Source organism: Biomphalaria glabrata, chromosome 9 (assembly GCF_947242115.1).
Source record: "Biomphalaria glabrata chromosome 9, xgBioGlab47.1, whole genome shotgun sequence".
In the NCBI taxonomy this organism is placed as follows: Eukaryota; Metazoa; Mollusca; class Gastropoda; family Planorbidae; genus Biomphalaria; species Biomphalaria glabrata.
In genome coordinates, this window is record NC_074719.1 from 20,779,142 (window position 1) to 20,806,759 (window position 27,618).

At 37.1% G+C, this 27,618-nt stretch overlaps 1 protein-coding gene across 1 annotated transcript; it reads left to right on the forward strand.

Moving 5' to 3' along the window:
* The first annotated feature begins 9,605 nt into the window (after window positions 1–9,605).
* LOC106060195 (uncharacterized) lies at window positions 9,606–26,931 on the forward strand. The gene is made up of 10 exons (XM_056039917.1): window positions 9,606–10,443; window positions 10,888–11,075; window positions 11,598–11,728; window positions 12,310–12,390; window positions 13,382–13,415; window positions 17,953–18,023; window positions 24,689–24,774; window positions 24,989–25,091; window positions 25,612–25,687; window positions 26,321–26,931. Exons 1-10 carry the CDS (start codon window positions 9,980–9,982, stop codon window positions 26,458–26,460), a joined length of 1,374 nt encoding a protein of 457 aa, XP_055895892.1. The 5' UTR covers window positions 9,606–9,979; the 3' UTR covers window positions 26,461–26,931.
* The last annotated feature ends 687 nt before the right edge of the window (window positions 26,932–27,618 follow it).

Genomic DNA, 27,618 nt, shown 5'->3' on the forward strand with positions numbered 1-27,618 from the left:
AGGATCTTGTTAGCTTTTTTTCTAGATGTTTGTCTCAAACAACTGCCCAAATGGGGTTTGTTTTTTGCCAATGATTTTGCCAGCAGCATTGAGGATTCTATTAAGTTTATTCCTATTTTTAATGCTCAAATTGCCATACCAGGCAGTGATATTGAAACTGAAAATATTGCAGATGTGAGCGTGATAAAACATAGCCAAGGCCTTTTCGCTAACATTAAACGAGGACAGTTTTCTTAGTAGTCGTAATCTTTGCTGCCCTTTTTTGCTGATATAATCAGTATTTGCAGTAAAATTTAGTTTATTGTCTAGGATAGTACCAAGGTATTTAAAGTATATATATATATATATATATATATATATATATATATATATATATATATATATATATATATATATATACTAAAACCTACAAAAAGAAAATTGACTCTGTATAGAGATCTATAATTTAAATAAATTACTAGAATGCGCAAATGGGTGAAGCATTATTTGAGGAGGTTGTCTTTATATAAAAACCTAGATTAAAAAACAGCAATTTTGAGACCATCCTACTTTTCAGGTTGCCCATTGTGATGAAGACAGGCAAGGGAGGGTAATCGATTACGAATATCAACAGAGCACACACACGCATTCCCACACATACAGAACTGACTATAGTAAAGATGTCTCAATATTTGATGAGGCTTTAACCCGATATTGGCTAATTCGATCCATTGATTTTCATTCTTTTGACTGTTTAAGCGAAAAGGAGAAACATCTTTTGGTCAGGCTAAGTTTAAATTCTACTGAGGATGCATTTTTTAAACGTTGTGGATATTGAAGTATAGAAAGATTTGAACTGCTCTTCACTGTCGGTTATACACGCGTGTGATACCTCAATCCTTTATAAGTCTTTGGAGATAAGGAAAACATTCTGATTACTTAGTATTCTGTAATCATTTGGATGGCTTTTACAGCTGTAAAACAAATTCAAAGACTAAAGCTATTTGCCTCATACTATTGAAGATACATTTGATTTGTATTCTGCTGAGGACCTAAAGAACGAGTCGAAACAAAAGCAACAGCTACAATAAAACATTCCGTTTTTTTTTTCTATTATCCCCCTGCAATCAAATATCCCTCCCCTTACATGGACCTGTAATGAAATTATCCCATTAAAAATATATATATTGTTTATGAATAAATGCATATGTAAATGTAGCTGTAGATACAAAAAATGTGTTTGACACATATCCAGCTAGTCCATATTCTTTTTTTTTTTTTTGAAATTGTACCGAAAAAATCTTTAAAAAAAAACAAAAAAAAAACAATAAAAACTATGAAAGAATAGCCCCGGGCATGCTTCCCTGCCTCATAGTGGCACCCGGGTGGAAACGATCGTAAGAGGAAACGATAGGGCTAAAGGGTAGCAAAACAAGACTCCCGTGGGGGTGCCTAAGGGGGTGCGAAGGCATTCTCATTGCAGTGTGCGGAGTTGTAAAAAAGCTCCCACAATCTTGTCACAATCCAGGCGCTGTTCCTCAAGGGGCCGTTACATAAATGGCGTGTTCCGCACAGTTAGCCTGGTATAGAAAAGGAAAATGGCGGGGGTCTTAGTGTACGCTGTCTCTTGCCGCGAGTCTGACCCACCCGTCAGACAGAATCTGTACACCATGGGCGTAGACGGGGGGGGGAGTTCTTGGGGTTCAAACCCCCCCCCCCGAAATTAAATCCCCCCCAGGGGGGGGGGACGGAATTAAGTGACTGATTTTTGCTTTCATTTTGTTTATTTTAGGTGAGATTTTAATACTAAATCATCACTTACCACAGCACAGCCGAGGCAGTTTTGAGTTAAAAACCCTCTACCAGGGGGTTTTGAGTTTAAATCCCCCTACCAGGGGGTTTTGAGATTTTAAAAACCCCTAGCAGGGGGTTTTGAGATACAAATCCCTCTACCAGGGGGCTTTGAGTTTAAACCCCCCTAAAGGGGGTTTTGAATTTTAAACCCCCATACCAGAGGTTTTTGCAGTTAAATCCCCCTATTCTATAAAACAAAACACAAAAAAATGCAAACAACAATCCCCAAATTCCAACAGCACAGTTGAGGAAGATTTTGATTTTAAAACCCCATCCAAAATTTACGATAACCCCATCTTCAATATAAAAAAAGCAAATTACACACTCAAAATTCTATGAGCGTAGCCAAAGGGGTTTTGAGTTTAACCCCCCTCCAGGGGCGTAACTAGGGATTTTGGGGCCCGGGGGGATTGACCTCTTTGGGGGCCCCTTGCATTTTGACATTCGACATATGACATGAGATAATGTACGCAAAAATAAATAAGCCCCAAATCAAATTGGTTCAGTATATCAGTAAACTTAACAAAAAGTAATCATCAAGACTATTTTAATGAATAATACCGTTGTTTATTTGTTAAATAATGCACAAGTGACAAATCTAAATTGATATCGCTTCACGTCGTGCATTCTGTGCAGCTAAGACATCTAAAACATCAACTACATCGATACTTTCTAGTATTTGTAACTTCACTCACATTAAAACCATGATAAGCCTTTCTTGCGTCATTGTGCTCCTGAAATAGTTTTTGATGAAATTGAGCTTTGAGAATGATTTCTCACATGACGTAATGGAAGTGACCTGAGTTAGCGGTATTCGGAGGAGGTTGCAAAGTTTGAGCACACGCAATTCCCATATGAAGCCTGTTTCCTCAATATGTCTATTGGTGATTGTATTACTGGTTTGTTAATGAAAATGCTCGTGCATCAATGACATCATTGAAAAAGCGATTTTTCATTTATTTCATCATACAAACAGGAAAAGTAGCACAGTTTGTCACAAGCGTGTCTTCATCTAACAGGTGTCTTGGTTCAAGAAGAAACCCAAAGGTATTCATTTTCTTTCCAGCCTTTGGAATCTGCCCTTCATCTCCATATGAAATCTATCCAGCACTTCTGTCGTATTACGTTTGAATTGCAGTTCTATTGACAGTCCTACATTAGAACTCAACTTCCCATCAAGTCTTTTCTTTCTTCTGATTGTTTTGATTACAGGGAATCCATAGTATTCACTACCTTCTTTTGCTTTTTCGATGGATTGGGTTTTTATCAGTTTGTCATCATTTTGCAGAAAGCATGAAAGGGTACTAATTTCTTCATCAGCTTCCCGTATATGCAGTCCAGACTTATGTAGCTTCTTCCGAACTATATTAATTGGGCGCAGGAGCTTTGACCAGAATTCAAGATAGGCAAAAAATTCTTAATTTTCCACTGCATAGTTGGTTGTTTATATTTTGTGCGAAAGCAAAAGGATTCAGAGCATACAAAAGTGAGAAAGATCCATATCTCGTTATGCTCGAGTATAGAAATACTCCGATAAGTGGACTGCCGTATTCACCATCACAACTGCTGACGAGTAGAAGACTCAGGGAATGATTCCAACTGATCACAAACTATTGAAACCATCGGTATCTCAAAATGCAGAGACATTACTCAACGCACGACAGATGAAAAGCAAAGTGAAATACGATGCAAAAGCAAGACTACCTAAAGATTATTCTGTCGGAGAGTCAAACATGGCAGAAAGCAGTTGTCATAAAAAAACATTCAGCACCCAGATCTTACATCATAAAGACAAACGGTGGAAAAACATACAGAAGAAATCAACGCTTTTTGAATAAGAGTTTTGCTGAAGACATCTCTGGGTACTATGATACCGATGAAGACAATGAACTGCAAACTGTTGGGACAAACGAAACAGACCAACGTCTAGAGAACTTGTTGTGCCAGTCAAGACAACCAGAAATGGACAAATTGTTAAAGTTCCTAGTAGACAGGGCCGGCCTTAGGCCACTGCAGCCTATGCTTTCATAGGCCCCGCGCTAATTCCAAGTGTACATTATTAAATTAAACAATTATAACGTATATAAAATAACAGGGTTTTCGCGACCTCCTGATTTTCCAGGGCCTCCAGGAAATCTCATGAAAAGGCAAAATATACGATAAAGTCCTCAACTTTTTTGAATTTATTCAAATCTCCTGAAGAATAGACGAAATTGACATTTTGGGGTGACAATAAATAAAAAGTGGCATTGCGAGCTTTCATTTGATAAAAAATTATTGCAAAGACGAACGTAGGCCTATTTTCTGATTCAAAAAAAAATTGTTTTGACATTATGCTTATCCCTACCCAGACTAGGCCCCGCTCGATCCGTTTGGCATAGGGCCCCGAAAATGCTAGGGCCGGCCCTGCTAGTAGATATCACTGTTAAGAACTTTAAAAGGAAGGGTGTGATAATAACTTCAAAAAGGAAGGATGTGCTAATATTATATGATATTACGTCATTATTTTTTGTTTATGTTTTGTGCGAAAGTAAAAGGATTAGATGTAAACAAAAAGAGAGTTTCCATTGGAATGAGGAAAGATGAATAGAGGGGTAATAACTCGAGTGTGAAGTTTAATTCTGAAATTATAGACGCCAAACCTGAATAATGGACTATTCTAGCATTATTAAGAATAACTTTTAGATCTGTTACACTTGATTCTGTAAATTTTGCTTCAAGGTTAATTAGTGTAGCCATATAATACTCGCCATACTCCTTCTTCCTAGTGCTATTAGAGCATGGAATGGGTTGCCTGAGCTAGCCAGGAAAACCAGTGACTTGGCAGAATTTAAGTCATTGGTTAATATGCATGACTAAATGCATGACGCGTAGGACGTAATCATCTTCTTTTTTGAAGTAACGTCTGTATTATATAAGATAAGATAAGATTTAGATCTATTATTAGTAAATGTAACAAGATACCTGGAATTCGCTGTATATCATGCAGTTTAATTCGTGGCAACAAAGTTTAAAATGTAAGACTAATTTTTATTTTTTTTAATTTGATCTCTGTGGGAAAAAATATTTTTAAAATGTCAACAAAGTCAACGCACTGATAGACCTAGATCTAGGTTTAGTCTTTGTGATAAATTTAATCCATAAAAGTTGAAAAAAAAAAAGACACCCGTTGACACTATTTGTCTATCAAACATATTAATTTATGCATTTACAAATAAATTTCGGACACCCATTTGGGGGGCCCGGGGGGATTTTAAAATTCTCCCCCCCCATCCCCCCCCCTTAGTTACGCCACTGCCCCCCTCCCCCTTCCAGTTGGGGTTTGAAGCTAAAAAGTATCTCTTCAATATAAAAAAAAAGCAAATTACACACTATAATATCTATGAGCGTAGCCAAAGGGGTTTTGAGTTTAAATCCCCCTCCTCCAGATGGCTTTTTCTTTAAAGTTTAAAACCCCTCCAGATGGTTTTCAGTTTAAAATTCCCCTACAGAGCGTTTAGAGTTGAAAACCTCTCTCTTCAATATTATTTTAAAGCAAACTACAGTCACCAAATTCTTTGATCGTAGCTAAATGGGGTTTTGAATTAAAAACAAAACAAAAAAAAACCCAGAGATTTTTTAGTTTAAAACCCCTCAACAGATGATTTCACGCAAAAACTTTCCTTTTCCATATAAAATCTAAAGCGAAATACAGGCATGAAATTCCTAGAGCGTAGTCAAGAAAGGTTACAAATTTCTACCAGTGGCTTGGGCTCCATTAATTAAGTGTGAATAGTCTTCTGCCGAAATTGAAAATCATTAAATGTGTCTCAACAAAGATGGCTAAGACAGATTTTAGGAGTCAGTCATAGAGATCGGGTCTAAATCAAAGAAATCATATGCCGAACTGGGAGTCGAATCCTTAGTAAGGTTGTGACAGAGCGTCGCATGAGGTTTTGCGGGACATGTTTTCCGACAAAATGAATTACGCAAAATAAGAGTTGCGTAAACAGCTTGCCGGAAAATGCGCCGAACGGCGCGAGAGGGTCTAAGTCAGTAAGAATAGCACATTAGGTTTTTGAAATAATACTTTTTAATAGCAAGATAATGCACTGTAGATACCTCAGAATATGCATTTTGTTGGCTTTCAATACCAGAAATAGTGCTCGGCGGCGGGGCTTCGCCCCGCGCTGGGGGAGCGCTGCGACCTCCCCCAGACCCCCTTGCTAGAAAGGGCGGGGAGTCTACAATAAACAATAAACGTCTTCCGAAAGGGTCAGAATGTAATAAAGATTAATTATACACACACACACATATTTTTTTTTTTTCGCGGGGGGGGGGGGGGGGAGGTCGGGGGGGGGAATTCTCCTCCCCCCCCCCCCAACCCTCCCCGAAAAAAAATCCTGGCTACGCCCATGCTGTACACTGTTCTCATTCAGGCCGGTGAGGGCGAGCTCTTGTTCACTTTTGCTGGCCAAGAGTTCCAAGAGCCGAAGGCTCAACTCTACCTGACAGTTTAAGAAGAAGAAGAAGAATGAAAGAATAATAGGTTTAACTGGTTTAAGGAAAACAAAGTGCAACATAATAAAAACTTTGCAATACTCAAAAATACTTTACTACATGTAAAGTGTTAAAGGGAAAAAGTCTATTTCGTATATAGGCATACCGTATTTTCGCGCATATAACCTACATACGGGTATACCCCGCACAAAGTATAAAATAAGTAAAATTAATTAATTGTACAACCCGCACTTTTATATACCCCGCATGTGCGAATTATGACTTGCCGTAAACTTGACCCAATTCATTACTTTTTGGTTTATTAAAGATTCTCTGCAGTATTAGTACTTTTTGTTTTCTTAAGGTTTAGAATATTCATAAATATTTCCAATGTACATTTCACAACCACACAGTGAACTTAGGAGATATAAAGACCCACTGGTATGGCCATAGTTTCCGTTATGCTTTGCCTATTATTATTATTATTATTATTATAGCGTTTATATAGCGCTACTTTCATGCTTATAGCATGCTCAGAGCGCTTTTGGTCCAATCTCTTTTGTGGACCAGTGGGGGGGGGGGGGAGGGGGTATCTAGGAGTTGGTTTTCCGTGCTGCCTTTAGGCGCTCAGTAAACACAACTCTGCCCGAGTCGGGTCTCGAACCTTGAGCCCCCTTCTAGGTAGCCAAGCCAAGCCAAGTTCAAGCGCACTTGGCCTCTCGACCACGCCTATGAGTAAAATGCATTTGGAAAACTGCCAACCTTTGTATAGCCCACGGGTTATATACGCGGCCATACTGTTGTACTTATCTTCTAAATTACCCCGGGGTTACTTCAAAAGAGAAGATAATTATGCCCTACGCGTATCCCTGTGTCAATCTAGGCATGCATGCTCATCAGTGAGTTGAACTCTGTTATGTCCTAGTTTTTCCTGACTGATTCAGGCAGCCCATTCCACGCTCTAATAGCACAAGGGAAGAAAGAGAATCTGTACAAATATGTCCAAGTATAATCCGAGAAGGGATAACAAAAGTATTTATTGTTGCTTGATCTATCTTTTAGTTTGGTCTATCTTTTAGATGAAGGAAACAAGCAATTTATTATTGAGCAAATTTTCTGTTGTATTTTCTCAATAAAACGTTTTATACATCTTTCACATAACAACGTCAATCTTAGTAAAACTTTTCTTTCAAATGACCGATCTCTCTCTCTCCTCTCTCTTTCTTTAGAGTATTTCTAATTTTTTTGTTAGTTTTTATAATATAATTGTATTTAAAGTCATTATTTCAATAAAAACTCAGACTTAATACCTCCATATTTAAAAAAAAAAAAACCTGTAGGGCACTTCAATTCTATCAACACTATACCTGGGTGTTTACTTTTCGGTTGACATGGTGCCCGCTCTTCAAAACTTTGTGGCGAGCATTGAGACTTTAATGTGCCATTGATCTGAAATATTCATTAGCGTGAGTCTACAGCCACTGAGACACAGAGTCTGGTTTCAGTAAGACGTTGTATCATTCAACATTTTATTGCTATCTCCCATATTGGTTGATGTTGTTTTCTCACATTGCATAAGATTTCTGGCTAACAATGGATTTCACTATATCTTGTACTGTTCTACGCTACGTTGGGCTACCTTTGAATAAAAATGTTGTTGACTATTACACATAGATTTATGTATGTGTATGTGTGTGAATCTTTTCTTAAAGGTTTTGCCGAAAATGTTTATTTCTGTTTCAAAAAAGAAACGTAACACATTGTGTGCATATATTAATACATATTTTAACTCTTTCAGGATTGACGATACGATCGTTGATTTAACCCAATTAACTTAATTTTGTGGGTTCATAAACTTCAATTGGTGTTATATAAAAGGGCATGCATTATCTATACCAATTATAGCATTTTCTGATTAAAAGAACAATGTTATTGAAGTTTAACCCTAACAGGGTAGAGAAATACAAAATGGGAAAAATGAATAATTCCTTCTGAACACGGAAAATAATTACGGAGAGATAGTTAAAAACAAAATATAATTGACAGTGGTTCCTGTTTTTTAATCAGTACATTCCTTGTCCCTTGTGGTCATCTAATGTTGCCATCGGTTTGTGCGTCTCTCTGTCTAGACGTAGAGTATCATGCAAAGTTCCCACTAGCCACATTCAGACAGGCGGCAAGCAGAACTTCAAGCATTGGGCGTGATTGATCCTAGGCAATCATGGTTTGAATGTACATTTTGCATAAAAGGAGATAGGATTGTGATTATTGATAGTTTGTAGTTCATAGTTTCTAATATCCAGGCTTGAGCTTTCCTTTGACTCTTTGCTAACCTAAAGCTACGCTTATTTCTTTATATTAACATATACTACTACTATAATAAGTCTTTTGAGTTAGTGTATAAACACAAACTCTCTTTGCCGTCATTTAATTTAGAGATGGTGTCAATGTAATGATAAATATTATAAGGATTTGTCTTAATCGTCGATAGAAGCTAAATGTCGATCAAAATATGTGTTGTTTGTTAATCTATGGCTATGCTAATATGAAAATTCATGGTAGACTCGATGAACTCTTGTGGTGAGTATTTCTTTAAATAAAATGTGTTTTATTTTTTTTTTATCTAATTATTTAAATCATGATCTGTCAGCCATTGCACTGGTGAACAGATTTTTGTTTTCTCTCTCTCATGCTCCAAGCGTAACTTGTCCAGATTTTGCTCTTTTTTTTCTATTCTACTCTGTATCCAGATTTTCATGCGTACTATAGTGTTCCTGAAATATCAGTAAATTTTGTGGTATTTTTTATCACGTGTAGGCCTATTATTTGTAGACTCTACAGTTCTGTCCTTTCAATAAACACATAGGACATTGTAGGTTTACTCCAGTAAATCATACAGGAAGTGAATACCTAATGTGTTCTACAGATTTTTCTTCTATTTCTGTATTCCAGGGTTTGGAAACGATATCGACTTTGTTTCCTATTTATTGATTGATTTATTGTACAAATTACAGACTAGAAGTCTTGTATTACCGTGACGAATCCTTTATCTTGAAATATGATTGTGTAACTTGCCGCTATGAGCATTTTGTATTGCTATGAAAAATTTCTTTAAAAAAATGATGTGCCCTGTTTGTATCGTACAAGTATTAGCTGGTCTATGTCTATCAAATCTGTGTGTTGTCAAGGTTCTTTGAAGTGTTCCATGATTAATATTTCTTATAATGTCAACGGATAGAACTATTGACATGTAATAGAATGTATTCTTGTAAAATTTCAGTTATAACCACGAAACACAATCTACATTGTCATATACAAATTTCAAAGGCTTTCTATGACCATCTTTGATTAATGACTAACAAACACGTACTTCCTAATCCGCTGGACAGTGTTTCCCAAACTGTGTTACGTGGAACCCTAGTGGTACATGAGGCCTAACTAGCTGTTCCACAAACTACTGGAAGAATTCACAAGTATGTAACCACTGGAAGGAATCTCTCTAAACAAAAATAATCAAAGTGTTCCGTTAAATACTCAAAATGTGTGATGTGTTCCGTTAAGGAAAATGTTTGGGAAACACTGCGTTAGGGAAAACTTGTTGATAAGATGGTCAGCTAAAACAGTTATGAAGCTTCCGAAGCTGTTTCGTCTCTAAGTTACAGCCAGAATGAAGTTCAGTGATGTGAATGAAGGCAAGGAGCGCCCAACAAATCTTAGAGTCAGACTTTCTTACTGCTATCAGCCGGCAAACGCTCACAGAAGAGCTCAAAACATGCCGGAGACGACCGTGGCCAAAAAAATGGCCATCGCCTTACCCCAGGTCATCCGAGGTTACCCTGGTCAGTTCATGATTAAAAGGCCAGACACTGCGGACAGCGATGATAACATGGAGTCTGACCAGTGGCAGGATTACTCTGCCACCTACAGGCACATTCTGCCGTCCCCACGTGTCAACACTGCCAAGGACTGGCTAAACTTTTCAGACAAGGATTACGTCATGCCGTCGCACGTGCGGGACATCTTGTTGTCAGAGGGCGTTGGCAGCACCACTGTGGATTCGTGGCTCCAGAACAGAGAGGGGCGCCACAAGCGAGCACAGGCCATGCAACATTATGAGTCACTTCGACCCAGGCATGTACAAGCTAAAAATAATTGTTTCATTACTTTTGCATCTATCTATCTATCTATCTATCTATCTATCAATCAATCTATCTATCTGTTTATCTGTCTGTCTATCTATCTATCTATCTATCTATTTATCTATCTATCTATCTATCTATCTATCTATCTATCTATCTATCTATCTATCTGTTTATCTGTTTATCTGTCTGTCTATCTATATATCTATTTATCTATCTATCTATCTATCTATCTATCTATCTATCTATCTATCTATCTATCTATCTATCTATCTATCTATCTATCTATCTATCTATCTATCTATCTTACTCATAATATATTATGCAATACATCAGCCAAATACCGACTCCGTCTCCTTGAATTCAGTTATTATTATCTTGAAACAATTAATATTTAATTTAATAATAATGAAATACAAATGTTTCTTCAACCCAGAAGAGAAAGTCGAGTGAGGCCGTTGCCACCTCTTCATAAGAACACACCACTGGTCTCACAGCACACCTCCACCAGGGTAACCTCGTATGTGCCCTCTACTGAACCTTTAGTATCCAGTGTAGAGACAATAGACGCGCAGACAGTGGTTAAGATTAACACTTCAATACTAGATACACAAAACTTGTCAGGTATAGTGGTATAGTTTTGCGTCATATAGCCCAATGTTACTTCAAAAATGATGATTACGTCTTTCTTGAATGCACTGTTATGTCTAGATTCTTGATCCATTAGCGGCCACTATTAGTTTTGTCCATATGGCAGGATTAGATCTTAAAAATTAAGAAAAGTATAGAAATAATTAGACAATATAAAATCACTAAAAACCTCTCAGGGTTAATTACAACAGAGCTGACACAAACCAACACTCCTGACAGATTTCGATGCAAAGATTGGACTAAGACAGACTACAGTTACACGACTGCATGATGTTACTGTTACGTTAGTATTGTTAGCCATTGTAAACCATATATATATTCGAGTTATTCGTCATTTAGCTTATAGGGTAATGCAAAAAACGCCAAATGTCGCCCTAATTATATTTTTCTTGTTTTAATTATTATTGAATTGAAATACATCAGTATCTGTGATAACAATTAGGTTTATATTGTGTGCTCATCTTTCCCTAGTATTTTTGTTTAACTCATTCAAAGGTTCAACTCATGAAGAAGTCACAAGTCAGTCACCTCAACTACAACAATTACGTGAGCCTGACCAGAAGTGGCTGACAGAACAAAATCAGGAGCGACAACTTATGCAGGGCACAACAAGACCCAGACTCGTGGTGAGAACTAATGCTCCAAGGAGTACTGACATACGTGCGTTCAAGATATGCAATATTATAGATTGTCTAGAGCTCAAGCTAAATTTAAATATTTTTGTATTATACTTTGAACAATTATAACGTTTCCCTGTGAGGCTTGTTACCTGGCAATCTACTCCCAAAGAGATTCATTAAATGACAATCGTTTGAGAAATCATTTGAGCCATTGTCGATAACTTTGTCCACCTAGGTTGTTTTTTTTAACACGATGAGAATTAGCAAGCTGAATAGAGGATATATTTTTTAAAAAAGCTTTCAATGTAGGCCTACATGCATATCATGGATGGAATAATGTATTTCTGCTTAATTATTTAAAAAAAAGATAGGCCCAATAAGTCGATTAAGAGAGTCTGCAAGACACAATGTCTACTATTACTATTCCTCTATTTAGCTTACAAATTCATCGTCAAAACCTGGGTGGAAAAACCTAAACACGGATCTCGAAAACGGTTCCTAGAAAGAAATTATTTAAATATCAGCATTAATTAATCAACATTTGAAACTATTAATACAAAATGTTTTTTTTGTTCCTTATCCCTCAGATTATTTCATCGAAAGTGTCAAGATGTATTTCCATGACAAGGGCTGTGAAAAAAGACGGACATGTTCTATTTGTAGTCTATGTAAGTTAAATAGGGTTGTACAAAAAAAGAGGGAAGTGTGGTGTATCTAGTCTATTAAGTTGACATGGCTGGCAAGGTAATAATAGTAATCTGTTAAGTTAATCATTACTTAGCAAATTTTTTTTTTTTTGCATAAACTGATCATAGACACACAACGTATGCGTCTATTTTTACGAAATGGACTAGTTCATCAAGCTCATATTAAAAATACAAAATAATCGTTTTCAAAAAAAGTATTTGAATAGACTTTCTAAATTTAAATCTTAGAAAAAAAAAACGAATCCCCAAAATGGTTCCATGAGGTTAGTAAAAAAAATGTCGGCATCTCGTGGTGCATACAAAGGCATTGACTTACTAGGTTCACTAGCTACAACAGTTCAGAGTTTTCAGCTTTACAGACGCCACTCATGCCAGGTATCCAATCAGTCGCACATAACTTGTTTGTTCTTGGCGCAGAAGTTTTTTGAGCGCATGTCTTTGAGAAAGAATTGATAGGATGTTTTTTGTATTTAAGACAGACTATTTGTCTGAAACATATCTCTAATAGTTGTAGTAAATACTTATATTAATAAATTCTTCCCATAACACATAAGACGAATTTTGAAAAAAAGATCCTCAAATATAAAAGGTTAATTTAATTTTAGTATTACTAATAAGTAAAGAAAAAAATCAGTCATTTTGGGATGAGTGGCTAAGTGTGTAGTTGACTTGCTGAATGGCTCTTGTTTAAGTTGTTGGTTAGGAGTCCTAGGACATCTTGTGTTCTGAGAAGTTATGGTCAAATGTTATAGGCCTAATGGGGATTTGGCCTCAACTGGAAATGTAAGAAAGGATCTTATAAACCAGGGATCTTAAGTCTGCATATTAATGCCTTCAGTGTAAAACGTTGGATCACTACACATGAATCACTATGCTCCCATGCTGTATACCTTCTTTTGATAGTCTTAGACATTCCAATGCTACAACTTTGTTTTTCTATCTTTATGATCAGGATTTCGAGACGTGGAGTTTTAATGAAATTATAAGTAAGTATGACATTATAAGTAAGTATGACATTATAAGTAAGTATGACATTACAAGTACATACGACATTATAAGTAAATATGACAATATAAGTAAGTACGACATTATAAGTAATTATGACAATATAAGTAAGTACGACATTATAAGTAAGTATGACATTATAAGTAAGCATGACAATATAGGTCTAAGTAGGTATGACATTATAAGTAGGTATGACATTATAAGTAAGTATGACATTATAAGTAAGCATGACAATATAGGTCTAAGTAGGTATGACATTATAAGTAAGTATGACATTATAAGTAAGTATGACATTATAAGTAAGTATGACATTATAAGTAAGTAAATCATTCTTCAAATTTAAACGAAATTTATTAGAATTTTTGTTTAGCTGATTCTTCAAAAGGAGGCGCGTTGGCTGAGCGGTAAAGCTCTTGGCTTCCGAACTGGGGACCGTGGTTCGAATCCTGGTGAAGACTGGGATTTCTAATTTAGGGATCTTCGGGCGCCTCTGAGTCTACCCAGCTCTAATGGGTATCTGACATTAGTTGGGGAAAAGTAAATGCGGTTGGTCATTGTGCTGGCCACATGACACCCTCGTTAACAGTAGGCAACAGAATCAGATGACCTTTACATCATCTGCCCTATAGACTACAAGGTCTGAAAGAGGAACTTTAGTTTTTACTTTAATCCTTCAAAAACAAAACAAAAAACTTCATTCAAATCTCTTGCCCCTCTCTACAATTAACTCTCGTTGTAAGAGAGTGGAGAGTTTCACGACAATGCCAAGGACGCTAAAGTGAACATCAACTGTTGTCAAGTAAGAGACAACAAATAATTGAGCTACATAGAGCTTAGACAATTGGATTCTTCAGTGCTGAAATGTATGATACAATTATTCTATATCTTTGTCAATAATTATTCCGTGCACTGGTTACACCATAAAGTTATTAATAGTTTTTTTTATGTGGGGGGGGGATGTGGGGGTATAGTTGAAAAATAGATCAAGCATTTGTATTTTTGTAAAAGAGTTTCATTTTATCCTATTAAGTTACCTTGCATATACACCATTAATGATGAACAGAATCTGTGTTTACATACCAATACTCAGACCTAGATGTCAAACTCGTGACATTTGTACAGATGTCGTAAACATAGGTTAAAATTAAATTTGCATGCTCATTGAGCTGTGGTACAAATTTATCTGTGGTTACTCTATAGGAGGATGTATCTGGGAGAAGATTTCTTGCTGCTTTTAGTGCTTAGTAAACACATCTCAGCTGGAATCTGGATTCGATCTTAAGCCCCTTTAATAAATAGCAAAACAGTTCATGCAACTCAGTTACTATTTATTTAATACTTGTTTTTTATTTTAATAAAAACATTATAATTAAGTGTTTCATTTTAGAAAGAGAATTTTAAACTTTTTCTGTCAACTTCTAAGTATTTCTCTTATAAAATACAGACGTTACTTAAAAAAAAAAAAAAGATGATTACGTTCTAGGTGTTCCTAGGTCAATCTAGCCATGCATGTTAACTAATGACTTAAATTCTGCCAAGTCATTGGTTTTCCTAGCTGGCTCGGGCAACCCATTCCATGTCGACATTTTAAATCTAAAATCCCTATCCGTTCTTCTTTTCACCAATGCACACACGAAGATACTAGTTTATATTTTGTCTCTTAATGCTTTGTTTATTTCATGGATCACCATTTCCCAACAGGAACACACCCAGACCATCATTAACATCTGAAGAACGCTGCTATATGTTTTGTCTTAACACCATAAGAACAAAAGTAGACATTTAAAACTGCCATCATTTTAAATTATCATCAAGAGCACTTTGCCCCAGGTTAACTTACTCGTCTTGCTGTGATAAGTTAAAATATTAAAATAGCTGCACCATTTCATGGCTTTGTTTTCATTTTGAAGTGCATTAGATTGTACTCCTAACATTCAGCACATGACGTGTTCACGTGTCAGTTGTCTCAGGTTTCTGCATCGCCTTCACCTGTTTTTTTTTTTTTTTCATCATAAGGAATTATGAATGATGTGACGTGAGGTCAGTAATACAAGGACATTCATTTTAAGTGCCTCTCTCTCTCTCTCTGTATATATATATTTCACAAACGTACACACTCACCGCCATAAACACATTTTTTTCTGACAAAAACTTTTTTCCTAACATTTTAATTTCAAGTTTCTATCGGAGATTTTCATACATAGAAGCCTGTCCATAAATACGAGATAACGAATGGTCTCCATAACTAGCAAGCTTCTTGGGGTATCGGTGTACTGTATAGGGAAGTATAAGTAAGAATAAGTGAAGTATTGCAATAAACGGTATAATTGTGTGCACTTCTCAGCACTGTAAAAAAGAAGTCAAGTTCCTATTTCAGACCTTGTGGTCTATGGGGCAGATGATGAAAAGTTTCATCTGTTTCTGTGGCCTACGGTTAACGAGGGTGTCAGTTCCCATGTCAACCTCGAGAAAAAATAAGAAGCAGATGACCCTTAGGCAGTAAGCAGCACACAGCGCTACACCCAGTCAGAGCTTGTGAGGCCACTGATCCCAAACTGTATATGTTGTTTGCAAAGAATTACATATAACTCATACCACCGATGTGCCTACTGTATTGTTGCCTAAAGAAATTTGTTGAATAATATCACATGTACGTTTGTGTGAAACAGTTTTTAAAACGACTATAATAGCTGGTAAAATCAATGTTTTATCTATTGTTTTCCGTATTCGGCTATAAGTAAAGAGATCTTGTAAGACGCTCACAAACTACCATCTTCTCTACATGGTGTTGAAGAGAGATTTTGTGGGTCTAATCTTTGAGAGTTCGAAAGTTTTTCAAATCTTTACTTTTTATCAGAGCGGCATCGTCACAAATGATCTTCCAATGTAATTAGTTTCATATCGTCATAAATAGTCACTTAGACCACCGCATGTTTGACAAAGAAATGAATCCCAATTTTAAATAACCAACGCTGTATAATCTATATTTCTTTTTGTTACATGTAAAAAAAATTAAGCTATTTAAATAAGTATTGAAATTAAATATAACAAATTTTCTTTTGAATAGCAGGATAAATATTGATTGGATTAACTAAGGTACAAATCATACATTAGTGTAGAAAGTAATTACATTGATGAGATGTGAAAATTAAAGTCCACGACCTGCTTAAATTAAATCCATTTTCGTAGACCCCCATGGACAGCTTATAGACCCCCAATTTATTTTTTTCACTTTCGTAGACCCCCTTGGAATTCTTCGTAGACCCTTGGGGGTCTATATAGACCACTTTGGGAATCACTGGTCTAGCTGATAGATCTAACACATGGACTAGATTTTTCGTTCTCTCTTGATAGTGTCTGTAGCTGAAATTGATTTTCAATTCTTTAAGACTCCTCATTTTAATTCAATGATATTTTTGTGTATCATAGATACTGTTTGTTTTATATGTATTTTATTACATACTTACAAAATTACATACATTTTTGTTATATTAAAATAGTTGCTTTATATTCTTTTATCTATCACATACTCTCATATATCGGCACTTGGAACCACGTATAAGGGTTCTCAAAGTGGTATAAATATTAAGCGAAATAAGGAGGTGAAATCAGTAGCAGATAAATTAAGAGACTACCCATAGAGCATTTCATGGCATTACCGCCAGACAACCTTAAGAGAAGAGTCCCCCATGGGATGGACAAGCCCATCCTCCAGGTCCTTCTTCTCTATTAGGATTGTCTGAAAAGACATTTCTCAAATATATAAGCAAACAGGAAATGAAAGAAGTGAGCCGCGATTTAAGAGCGGTCGCCAATAAACAAATAAAATGACGATAAATACAAAGAAATAAGCAGGAATGGAAAATGAAACTCTAGAACTATACTTCCTGAACATAAGCCATAAGACTTACTTATCGAGGTGCAGGGACCAAAAGCATAGGATCGAAAAAAAAATAGGCAGCGAACTGTTGACATTTAGGACTAAGTAACCCGTCATGTCCGCGGTGAAGTGGAGATTATAAACATGCAGTCAGAACGACAGCGACCTCGGATGTGTTTACTGCACAGTCTGTTGCCCTCAGTGTTGAGTATAACAATGTTAAAGTGACCAATATTTCTGGAACAAAAATGGTATTTGGGCTAAAGCCACGAGAAATACTAATCGAGGTGCAGGGACCAAAAGCAGAAGATTACAGTATTGGCTCTACAATATAAATCAAAACTTTTGGCTCCGGTGAAGGGCGTATAGTGGAAGATTCAGTTATAACGACTGCGCTTTCAGGAGTCTTCGTCATTTGTTTTGTTTTCCTTTGTGTTGTGTATAAGGTATTGATGTAACTTCAAGAATACTGAATTAAAAAAAAAAGTCTTTTTCAAAACTGAGTAGGCCTACAATCAGTGTTGAGATAATTTAAGCAACAATGTTCATTTATTCTGAAAAATATTTTAGATTCTGGTGAGAAGCGCTGATTGGTTCACTTTCATCTTATATTCTTTCCTGTTATCTTTCTGTACCAGGTGAATGCCAGTTCAAACTAGATGACTACATGCGAGGATGCAGGGCGCAATCGATCCTCATCTTTTGTAATGTAAGTAGGTCAACCGTAACTTCAATGAATCAATTCTTGTTAAATGTTATCAGGTTCACCCCATTCTTTTATTGGCAACTCATGTTTTGAATTTTAAGTGCTTAAAAAAGTTTGTTGCTGACATTTTCTACCGAGGGTTAGCTTCTCCTTTTCATTCTATTTTTAGTCTCTTTCTCCCTTACTTTCTGCCTGACTCTTTTTGTCTGTGCTATCTTTTGAGCTGAAATTTCTCATTTTTAATTTCCACTCCTTTCATTAATCTTTTTCTTACTTCGTAACATGTGACTTTTATTTATTTTTTTCTCTATTAACTTGACATTCTTTTTGTGTTTCTTCTAAGTTTGACTTCCTGACACTCCTTCACTTTCTCTGTTGAACTGCTTCAATTTCTTTTTACAGAAGATTATATCAACTTCCTCTGTCTGTCTGGACAACATTTTGTACACTTTATTTCGTCCACATCCAAACGCTGATCAAGCTAAAATGTCGCACAAGTATTTCTTCACCTGACAAAAAAAAAAAAAGAATCAATGTTAAAAAATTAACCAATTAGTTAATAAATTATTAGTAATTAATTATTTAGTTTGGTAGTGAACAAAGTAACGAAATTGTACTTGACAGATGTGGTGGTAAATGTTGAATTAGTCCCCTTTATACTTTGCTTTAACGTTTGAAACTAACAATATATGACTTCTTTTGTCTCGAAAGGCAATGGATGCGCCCAATTGAGTCACTGGTTTTGGCTTAATCTTGAGACGGGGCAGAATCTGGTGTGGCTAATCAAGCCAATTCTAGAACGGCAGACTTTGCCACAATTCGTACATGTGTATGCATCTGATTCAGGGCTAGCGGAAAGGGCAGCTTTCTCTTTTTCCCTCTTGATTAAGGCCGCTTCAATTCTTTTGTTCTCAGCAAGGGTTGTCCCAGCACGCACAGTCTGTCTCCATGCACTCCGGTCTTTGGCTATGTTTTCCCACATACTTTGGCTGATGCCTGTGGCTCTCATGCCTCACTTGCAGACATCTCTATATGTTAGTCTTGGGCGGCCCTTGGGTCTGACTCCTTCCACAAGCTCAGCATATAAGATATCTTTCGGGATTCTACCATCTGGCATGCAGGTGACATGTCCGAGCCAGCGTAATCTTCTTTGTGTCAGGAGAGCATACATGCTGTTTATATTGGCCAATCTCAAAACTTCCTGATTGCAGACATGGTCCCTCCAAGAAATGCCCATTATGCGTCTCAGGCAGCGCAAGTGGAAACTATTCAATCTGTGCTCTTGGTACATGTATGTTGACTAGCTTTCACTGCCATAAAGAAGAGTGCTCACAACACAGGCGTTGTAGACTAGGATTTTGGTTGCTGTGGTCAATTTACCATTTTCCCAGACGCGCTAGGAGAGTTTTGCCAATGCTGTGGTAGCTTTTCCTATCCTTTTTGTCATCTCGATGTCTAAGTCTAGGTTACTGACAATTGTTGAACCCTAGTAGGTAAATTCCTGCACCACTGAAAGGGTGTGGTTCCCAATAGGTATTATAGGTATTTCTGAGACGTCTTGTGCCAGGATTTCGGTCTTGAAGAGACTTATAGTAAGGCTAAACTCTTGACAAGCAGCTGTTTGTTCACTAGCTTCTGTAGACCTCCTTGTGAGTGAGATACGAGTGCCGCGTCATCGGCAAACAGCAGCTCCCTTATCAAGATACGACGCCTTTTCGTTTTGGCTTTACGAAGTGCCAGGTTAAAGAGCCTTCCATCGGATCTGCTATGGATATATGTTCCGTCTTCCAGGGATTTAAAAGCACTGGTTAGTACGACTGAGAAGAAGATGCCAAATAGTGTAGGGGCCAGTACACATCCTTGTTTTACACCGCTCTTAATGGAGAATGGCCTGGAGGAAGAACTTTCAAACTGAACAGTGCCCTGCATATTTTCGTGAAAAGCTGACACTAGTTTTCTTAACTTATTTGGGCAGCCGATTCTGGGGGCGTTTCGTCTAATTCCGTCAAAACTTGAAGTGATGGGAAGTTGGAAACAGCATTTAGTGGGATTGCATTTTCAATCTGGTAGAGTTCTGCATAGTGTTCTACCCATCGCTCCATTTGCAGCGCACGATCGCTGATGATTTAGCCATCTTTTGACTTGAGCAGAGCACACTTGCTGGTGTGAGGTCCAAAAGCTTTTCTCATGCCCTCATATAGTCGTCTTATGTTACCACAGTCGGCACAAGATTGAATATCTTCGCATAGCTCCTGCCAGTATTTGTTAGCACAATGTCTCGCTACTCTTTGGGTATTGTTACGTGCAGCTCTGAGCCTTTTTAAGTTGCTTGGGGTGGGATCCTTCTTGTAGATAAGCATGGCTGCTCTCTTGTTCGTAGTGGCAGTTTCCATTTCTGGTAGACTAGCTTCAAATCAGTCTTCGCTTTTCTTGGTTTTGTTTCCAAAGACCAGTGATGATGTTTGGTAGATTGTATCACGCATAAACGTCCAGCTTTTTTCTACCTCAGTCACAGAGAAGTTTTTAAAAGCTTTCTCTAATTTGTTCTCAAATTCGGTGCAAAGGTCAGGATTTTTTGTGCTTGTGGTATTCAGGCGTGATTTTCTTTTTCCCTGTGATGTGTGGATCTTAGTTGGCAGCAGTCTTGTCCGGCAGGACACTAAAGTATGATCAGTATCACAATCCGCGCTTTGGTAGCTACGTGTCAGCAGTATATTTCCAATGTCCTTTTTTCGTGTCAGTATCATATCCAGCTGGTGCCAGTGCCCAGACCTAGGGTGCCTCCATGAGACACAGTGCTGTGGTTTTGTTCTGAAGTATGTGTTGGTAATGCAGAGCTTATGGTATGTGCAGAATTCAAGCAATCTTTGTCCGTTCTCATTCATCTTTCCAATTCCAAAAAGCCCAAGGCAGTCTGGCCAGGTAGTGTGATCTGATCCTACTCTGGCATTGAAGTCACCTAGAAGGATCATATGTTCTTTTTGAGGAATGTTTGCAATGGCTTCTTTGAGGTCTTCATAGAACTTGTCTTTTTCCTCCTGAAGCGAGCATAGTGTGGGGGCATAGGCACTAATTAGAGTGACTTTTCCAGATGCTGTCATCATACTTATGCTTAGTAGCCACCAACTGGAGGGACTATCATGGGAAGAAGACTGTTCTTGACAGCAAAGCCCACACCATGTATTCGACTCTCATCCTGTGCTTTCCCTTTCCAAAAGAAAGTGTAGTCCGTCTCGCAGAGCATGCCGTTTTCGGCCAGTCGGGTTTCTTGCAGGGCTGCAATGTCAATATGTAGCCTTTTTAGCTCGTTGTTTATAACTGCCGTCTTCCTTGCATCGTCGATCTGCCTAAGATCATCAGTGAGACCAGGACACATTGTCCTGACATTCCAAGTGGCCAGACGCATGACAGGGATTTTCTTTTTCAGTTTAATTTTTCTTCTTTTGTTGCTTGGTGCAAGTTTCCAGCCTACTTGTCGTTTTAAACTAAGCTCTAAGCACCCATTAGAGCAGGCAGGCTGTGGCGGATCAGCACCTAACTGACTGGGGGCTGCCCAGGTTGAAGCGGGCGGTAGCTGATCAGTGAGGCGCGAAGACCTCTCCCACCGTCAGAGACAACCCGTGGCGTCCATACATTACGCCAATCAAGTTGGACTTATAATTCGTAACTGTTGTCACCCGTGTTGTTTTAGCCGCTTTGCAGCAGCACCAGAGTTTCCTCTCCGGGGCGCATTCCTGGGCCTTGGATAAAGGGGTCATGGGTGGCCCGTGCGTCATGATCCCTCTCTCGACCTTGCTGATGTGATCCAAAGAAACGCATCGCATTACATTTGGCACCAACTCAGTTGCAGAAGCTGCCGGAGGGAATTTCATAGCTGATACTCCCAACGCCTAAGGGGCTTCACTCCTGATTTCTCCTCGAGATTGTCTCCTAAAGCTTCAGTACCACAAGGCAGCGGGGGTTTGAAGTCAAAGTATCCCTCTCCTAGATGAATTGCCTTACTGGGCTGACGAGCTCCATCTGCCCAAAACTCCCGGTTTTGTGGCGCCAGGTATCCGCCTTCACCCCTTCACCTGTTAGTAAGAGCAGTTTCGCCGGGCTTAATATCTAAGCCACACGAGCAGGCCAGGTGCTGGACTTAGTTGTCAGAGGCTATTTGAGACGCATGCCATTAGGAGTATTTTAGACAATGGGAGCTTAACCCAATTGACACCCATGGCCTTGACAACCTTTGGTTTCAAACTAACAATAGATAACTATATAACCTTCTATTCTTGTAAGCGCTTCTCTGGTACAGTAATTGTCTTGGCTTGAGGAAGCTAGAGCCTTTGAGTTTGAATCCCGGTCGTTCAACTTTTAAAATTAATTAATATTAATTAAATTAAATAAGTATTAAATGCCTTAAAAAACATTCACTGTAATATTCACCCAAATACCCACTTCTGTCTCCCTCCATCCCTTTCCTAACTGGTCCAAAAAAGTGATAGGATTATTAGATCGTGAGCAGGGCCGGTCCTAGCAATTGCGGGGCCCTATGCGAAATGAATTGCGCGGGGCCTATTCTGGGTAGGGATAAGTGAAAATTAAGATTTTGTATATTAAAAAATAAATTCGTCTTTGCATTTTATACATTCTTAACTAAGTACAAAATCACGATCAAATTAACTTTACTTTACGAGCCTTGTGTGTAGCGAAGTCATACAGTAGATCATCAAAATTCTGTTTCCTACATAGATCACGCTCAATAGCAAGAATTGCCACATTGTTCAATCTCTCTTCGTGAATTGTTGACCTTAAGTAATTCTTGATTAGCTTAAGAACGCGAGAAACTTCTTTCACAAGATGCCACAGTTAGAGTTCAAATCTCAGCTGCAAGGAGTAAATTGCAGTGATCAAAATTCTGTTGAAGCATTTTACCCTGTAGCCATCTTCAGCATTTCCAGGTGTGAAGTTTTCCTCAGATTTATCATACTGCCTTTTCCTTTGACTTTTGGCTGGAAAGATTGCAACAACATCCATGCTTCCAGCCAACTTCTTTTTGCTGTCACAAGAAGAAACAACAGGAAGAAACTTTAAACGTTCATACACAACCACAAGCTCTTTCACATTAACCCTTATCTGAGAGATACCGATAACATCTGCTCATTGTGACTTATGTATGGAGTACAATCCAAAATCACTGCATTCTTGATGTCTCGAAGGATAGCATTCACCACAGCATCAGCTACTACAGTAATGAGTTCGTTTTGAATCTTCTTTCCCAGGTAATGATCATGAATTTCTGCATTGGTAATACATTACTTGATCAAACTTTGCGAGTAATTCTACTAGACCAGGAAATTCTCATTACGTGGCTCTTTAAGTCTTTTAATGGTCCCTCTTAAAGCTAAATTGCGCTTCGCTAGAAATCCTACAATTGCAACTAGTCCAACGTTTAGTTTTAGAATAAAGCATCTCATGGTGAACTTTGTCAATGCCTATTTTTTTTTTACTTGGTCTTGCTCCAGCTTCATAGTAACTGATCATGGCGTCTAAATGCCATTGCTCTGCTAGCCTTGTGGTACAGCTTTGCCACTGGTCAAATCCTTCATTTAAAAAGGAACTTTTTTGTTTTTCCAGTAGACGACAGTAGAAACAATTGATCTTGTCTGCTGACACAGAATATATCAGCCAAGGACGCAAAACACTTTCACCATTACTCAGGTTTGGTTTGCAATGCACTTAAGAGAAATGTTTACCATCCTTATTTTTCGGAAAATTCTCCAAAGTAATCTCAGGTGGACCTTTTTGTAATAAATAGTCAATACAAGATCTTACCATTTTTTCTAGACACATGGCAGGATAATCCAGATTTCTCAATGAATCGACCACATTTAGCTCATTATCTATAACTACATGTTGATCAGTTGTTACATTATTGTCTTCATTTCCTACGACATGTTGATCAGTTGTTAGTGTTACATCATTTTCTTCTTCTCTTACGACATTCACCACTGCAGTTTTTGCATTCTTCATAGAATCTGTTTCAGTTGTTTCACTAGAAGTGATTATGTTCTCATTTTCGGGTTTTGATCATTTTAAAAACATATTCTAGTTCTATTGGAACTTACGTTTCGGTTAAAATTCGCACTATTATTATATTTTTATTTAAATATGAAAACTGACAATGCTTTTTTTATTCGCGTAAGATTTTGTGTTTTCCATATAACAATTTTGTCTATTTTTTCAGGAGATTTTAAAAATAATTTCCACGACTTTTTTCGTATATTTTGCATCATTATGCAATTACTGATATACTTAGCGCGAGGCCTATGAAAGCGCGGGGCCCACTGCGGCCGCATAGGTTGCAGTGGCTTAAGACCGGCCCTGATCGTGAGAAAGCTAAAAGCATCACAATTGGGCTAAAGGAAAACAGTGGTTAAACCATTTCTAGTCACACTGATGCGTTATTGTTAGTCTAATTCTATTACAAATTGAATGACATAACTGATAAGTGATACAGCTACGCTTAACATAAACTTTTTAAAAAAAATATTTGTTTATAAATCTCTTGCTCTTTCTGTCTTTTTGTTTCTTTATTTGATTTTCTTTGTTATCTCCTTTGTTATATGCTCTTCTGTAGCTGTAATAACTTTATAGTTTAATTAGAGTTTTTTTTCTGCCAACAGGGGGGACCAGGCTATATGTATTTATTGAAACATTATGTATTGACTTCACAGAAGATCTTTCAGCCACAATACCACAGAGCCAGAGAGTAAGGCTTCGATTTTCATACGTTATAATTTTAGGGTTTTTATATTAATTTTATGGGTCGATGAGAGAGACAATTGTAGAAAAATAACAGATCATACATACTCAAAGTTGACATGATTAAATGATTATCTTATTCCACATATACTATTTATGCACATTGCTTCGATATCTATTATTTCGTTCAATAACATACTGTACAACTAATCCATTCCTAGATTCTGGCATTGTCTGGGACAGCTCATAAGTAAACTTACGCCAGAAAGTGCGTGCATCCATGTGATTGGTTGTCAATTGCAAGGAACAAAGCAAGCAGAACTGGTCAGTTATGGTCCTTGTGTATAGACACGTCAGCTTTGACTAGGATAATTAATGAATAACATATTTATAAAGCTTATTTCAACTTACTCCGTCTGTCTGGTATAAATTTTTCTGCCTATCTATCTATCTATCTATCTATCTATCTATCTATCTATCTATCTATCTATCTATCTATCTATCTATCTATCTATCTATCTATCTATCTATCTATCTATCTATCTGTCTGTCTGTCTATCTATCTATCTATCTATCTATCTATCTATCTATCTATCTTTATGATTTATAGCAGATTTGAAGACAACTGTGGCTTATTTGTCTAATGCTGATAGTAATGACACGACGAGATATGAACTTTAAACATTTCTATATGATTATATATGTTTATTTTTTTCATTTCACCTGTCAACAAAATCACAATTGACATAAAGACTATTCTCTTTTAGAGATTTAACTGCCATAAAGCAACAAAAGAGCACTTTCTAATAGATATTAAATAATGTAATAATTTGTTATCTTTTAGTTGAAAACTTGTCTGGATCAAGTCATAGAACCAAACAGAGTGAAGATTGAATCTATCAGTGAAGATGATGCTGACGGTAGGTTACACAGGTGGCAGGGCCTATAGATATCTTCACAATGATAGATTGTTGTCAACACAGTCTCCTGTGTATCGAGTGTAGAGAATAAGAAATTAGTAATAAATAATTGGTCGACACGTTTTAGTACAAAGTAGTTTATTAACTTGACAATGGAGATATTTTAATACAATATAGGCCTACTGATGGGGACTGAGAGTCAGTGATGACATGTCTTGCTGATGTAGAAAAAAAACAAAACCTAATAAAATACTCAGAAAGACACAAAGATAGAGGCACATTTCTTATTCCATACGCTAGAACAAATTCTGCTATTTCTTCCCTAGTGTCATTAGAAAATGGAATGAGTTGCCTGAATCAGCCAGGAAAACCTACGACTTAGGAGAGATGACTAGATTGACACATGAAATGCGTAGGACGTAATTATCTCCTTTTTTAATTTAGAAGTAACGTCTGTAATAAATAAGATAAAAAGATGATATTATTTGGAGGATAGCAAATTGATTCGACTAAATAGCATTTGATTCGACAGTCGATTTATCAATCGACTATTAATAAAACCAAAATCGCATTTAAAACCTGATTTGTATACAATGCGTATGAGTAACGCGTGTATCCTGTCATTGTTCCCAGGTAGAACTAAGATTGGCTTCTACTTCAACTATAGAAAGTATCTGCTGTGGCGTTGTAAGTCTGATGTCACACAGCCAGCTGTAAACAAGTACTTCATCTACAACAGTTTGGACCCGGGCAGTGAGGACACACTGGAGTGACAAGAAAACTAACAAAGTACACAACTGAACAACGAGATAACAAACAAACAACAACAACAACAATACCATACATATATATATATATATATGTGCGATTCATAACTCTCCGTTCTTAAAACTAAAAACAAAACGCACCTAAGAGAATGAACATCGTGTTATTTGCACCGTTCAAATCTCCTGGCCTGACCGTTTAAACGGCTATTTCATACGATCTTGGTGTAACCTTTAGCATCAGACGTAGTATGTCACTGTTTTATATCAAAACCTGTTGTCCTTCATTGGAAATGACGAATCAACATTGGTATCAACACGATGGTACCCCGCCTCATTTCATTGTTTCAGCACGACTATGGCTTGATCAACATTTTTCACAGCGTTGTATCGGTCGAGGAAGACTATGGGATAGCCACATCTTCACCCCTCACAATATTGTGTTTTTTTTTGTTGTTTTTTTTTAGACGGAGACTTCAGAATTGCACACACACACACACACACACACACACACACAACTCAGTCAGGTCTTTGTTATGCTTTTGTTATGTTTTTTTCTTCTGTGTTTCAAATAGAAATATTTTTAACATTTTAGTCTCAAGATATTTCAACCAGGACAGACATTTGCATAAGCACACTTTCATCTACACAAATCAAAGAGGCCCAAAATAGTTGAAACGGAGATGCATTTGAACATCTCCCGCAAGTATATTGCCTTATGGCCAAAGGCAACTTGTAATTGCATCTTTGAACTTAACTCATTTACATAAATAGACATCACAACAGCTATTTAAAAACAAATTGGTCCATACATTAAAAAAAAGATCATACATGACATCATTATTTGTTAGTTAAGCATATTGATAAAACTTTATTTTTATAACTAATGTTTTTAATGTAAATTGTTCACTAGCGTGTGATATATGGTCTAATGTACAAAGAAATCTAAGACTGCATTGATTGGAATTGTAGGCTACTTGTTTATTTCTTTTCTTTCTTTCTTTTTTTGGCATTAGACTATAGGAGATGAAACACTTCTCTCAGACAAGTTTTGATGGTAAACAAAAAAGACAAATGAAGCATTTTTAAAAAGTGGGAGATAATCTCTATAAATTTAAACCATTTGCTTCATCAGCAAATATATACCAGGATTCATAAATCCATTTT

Coding starts and splice junctions, on each gene's coding strand:
- LOC106060195 (XM_056039917.1), top strand. CDS start 9,980: ATGAAGTTCAGTGATGTGAATGAAGGCAAGGAGCGCCCAACAAATCTT. Junction 12,391..13,381: donor ATGTTCTATTTGTAGTCTAT/GTAAGTTAAATA, acceptor CTTTATGATCAG/GATTTCGAGACGTGGAGTTT. Junction 25,092..25,611: donor GAACAAAGCAAGCAGAACTG/GTCAGTTATGGT, acceptor GTTATCTTTTAG/TTGAAAACTTGTCTGGATCA.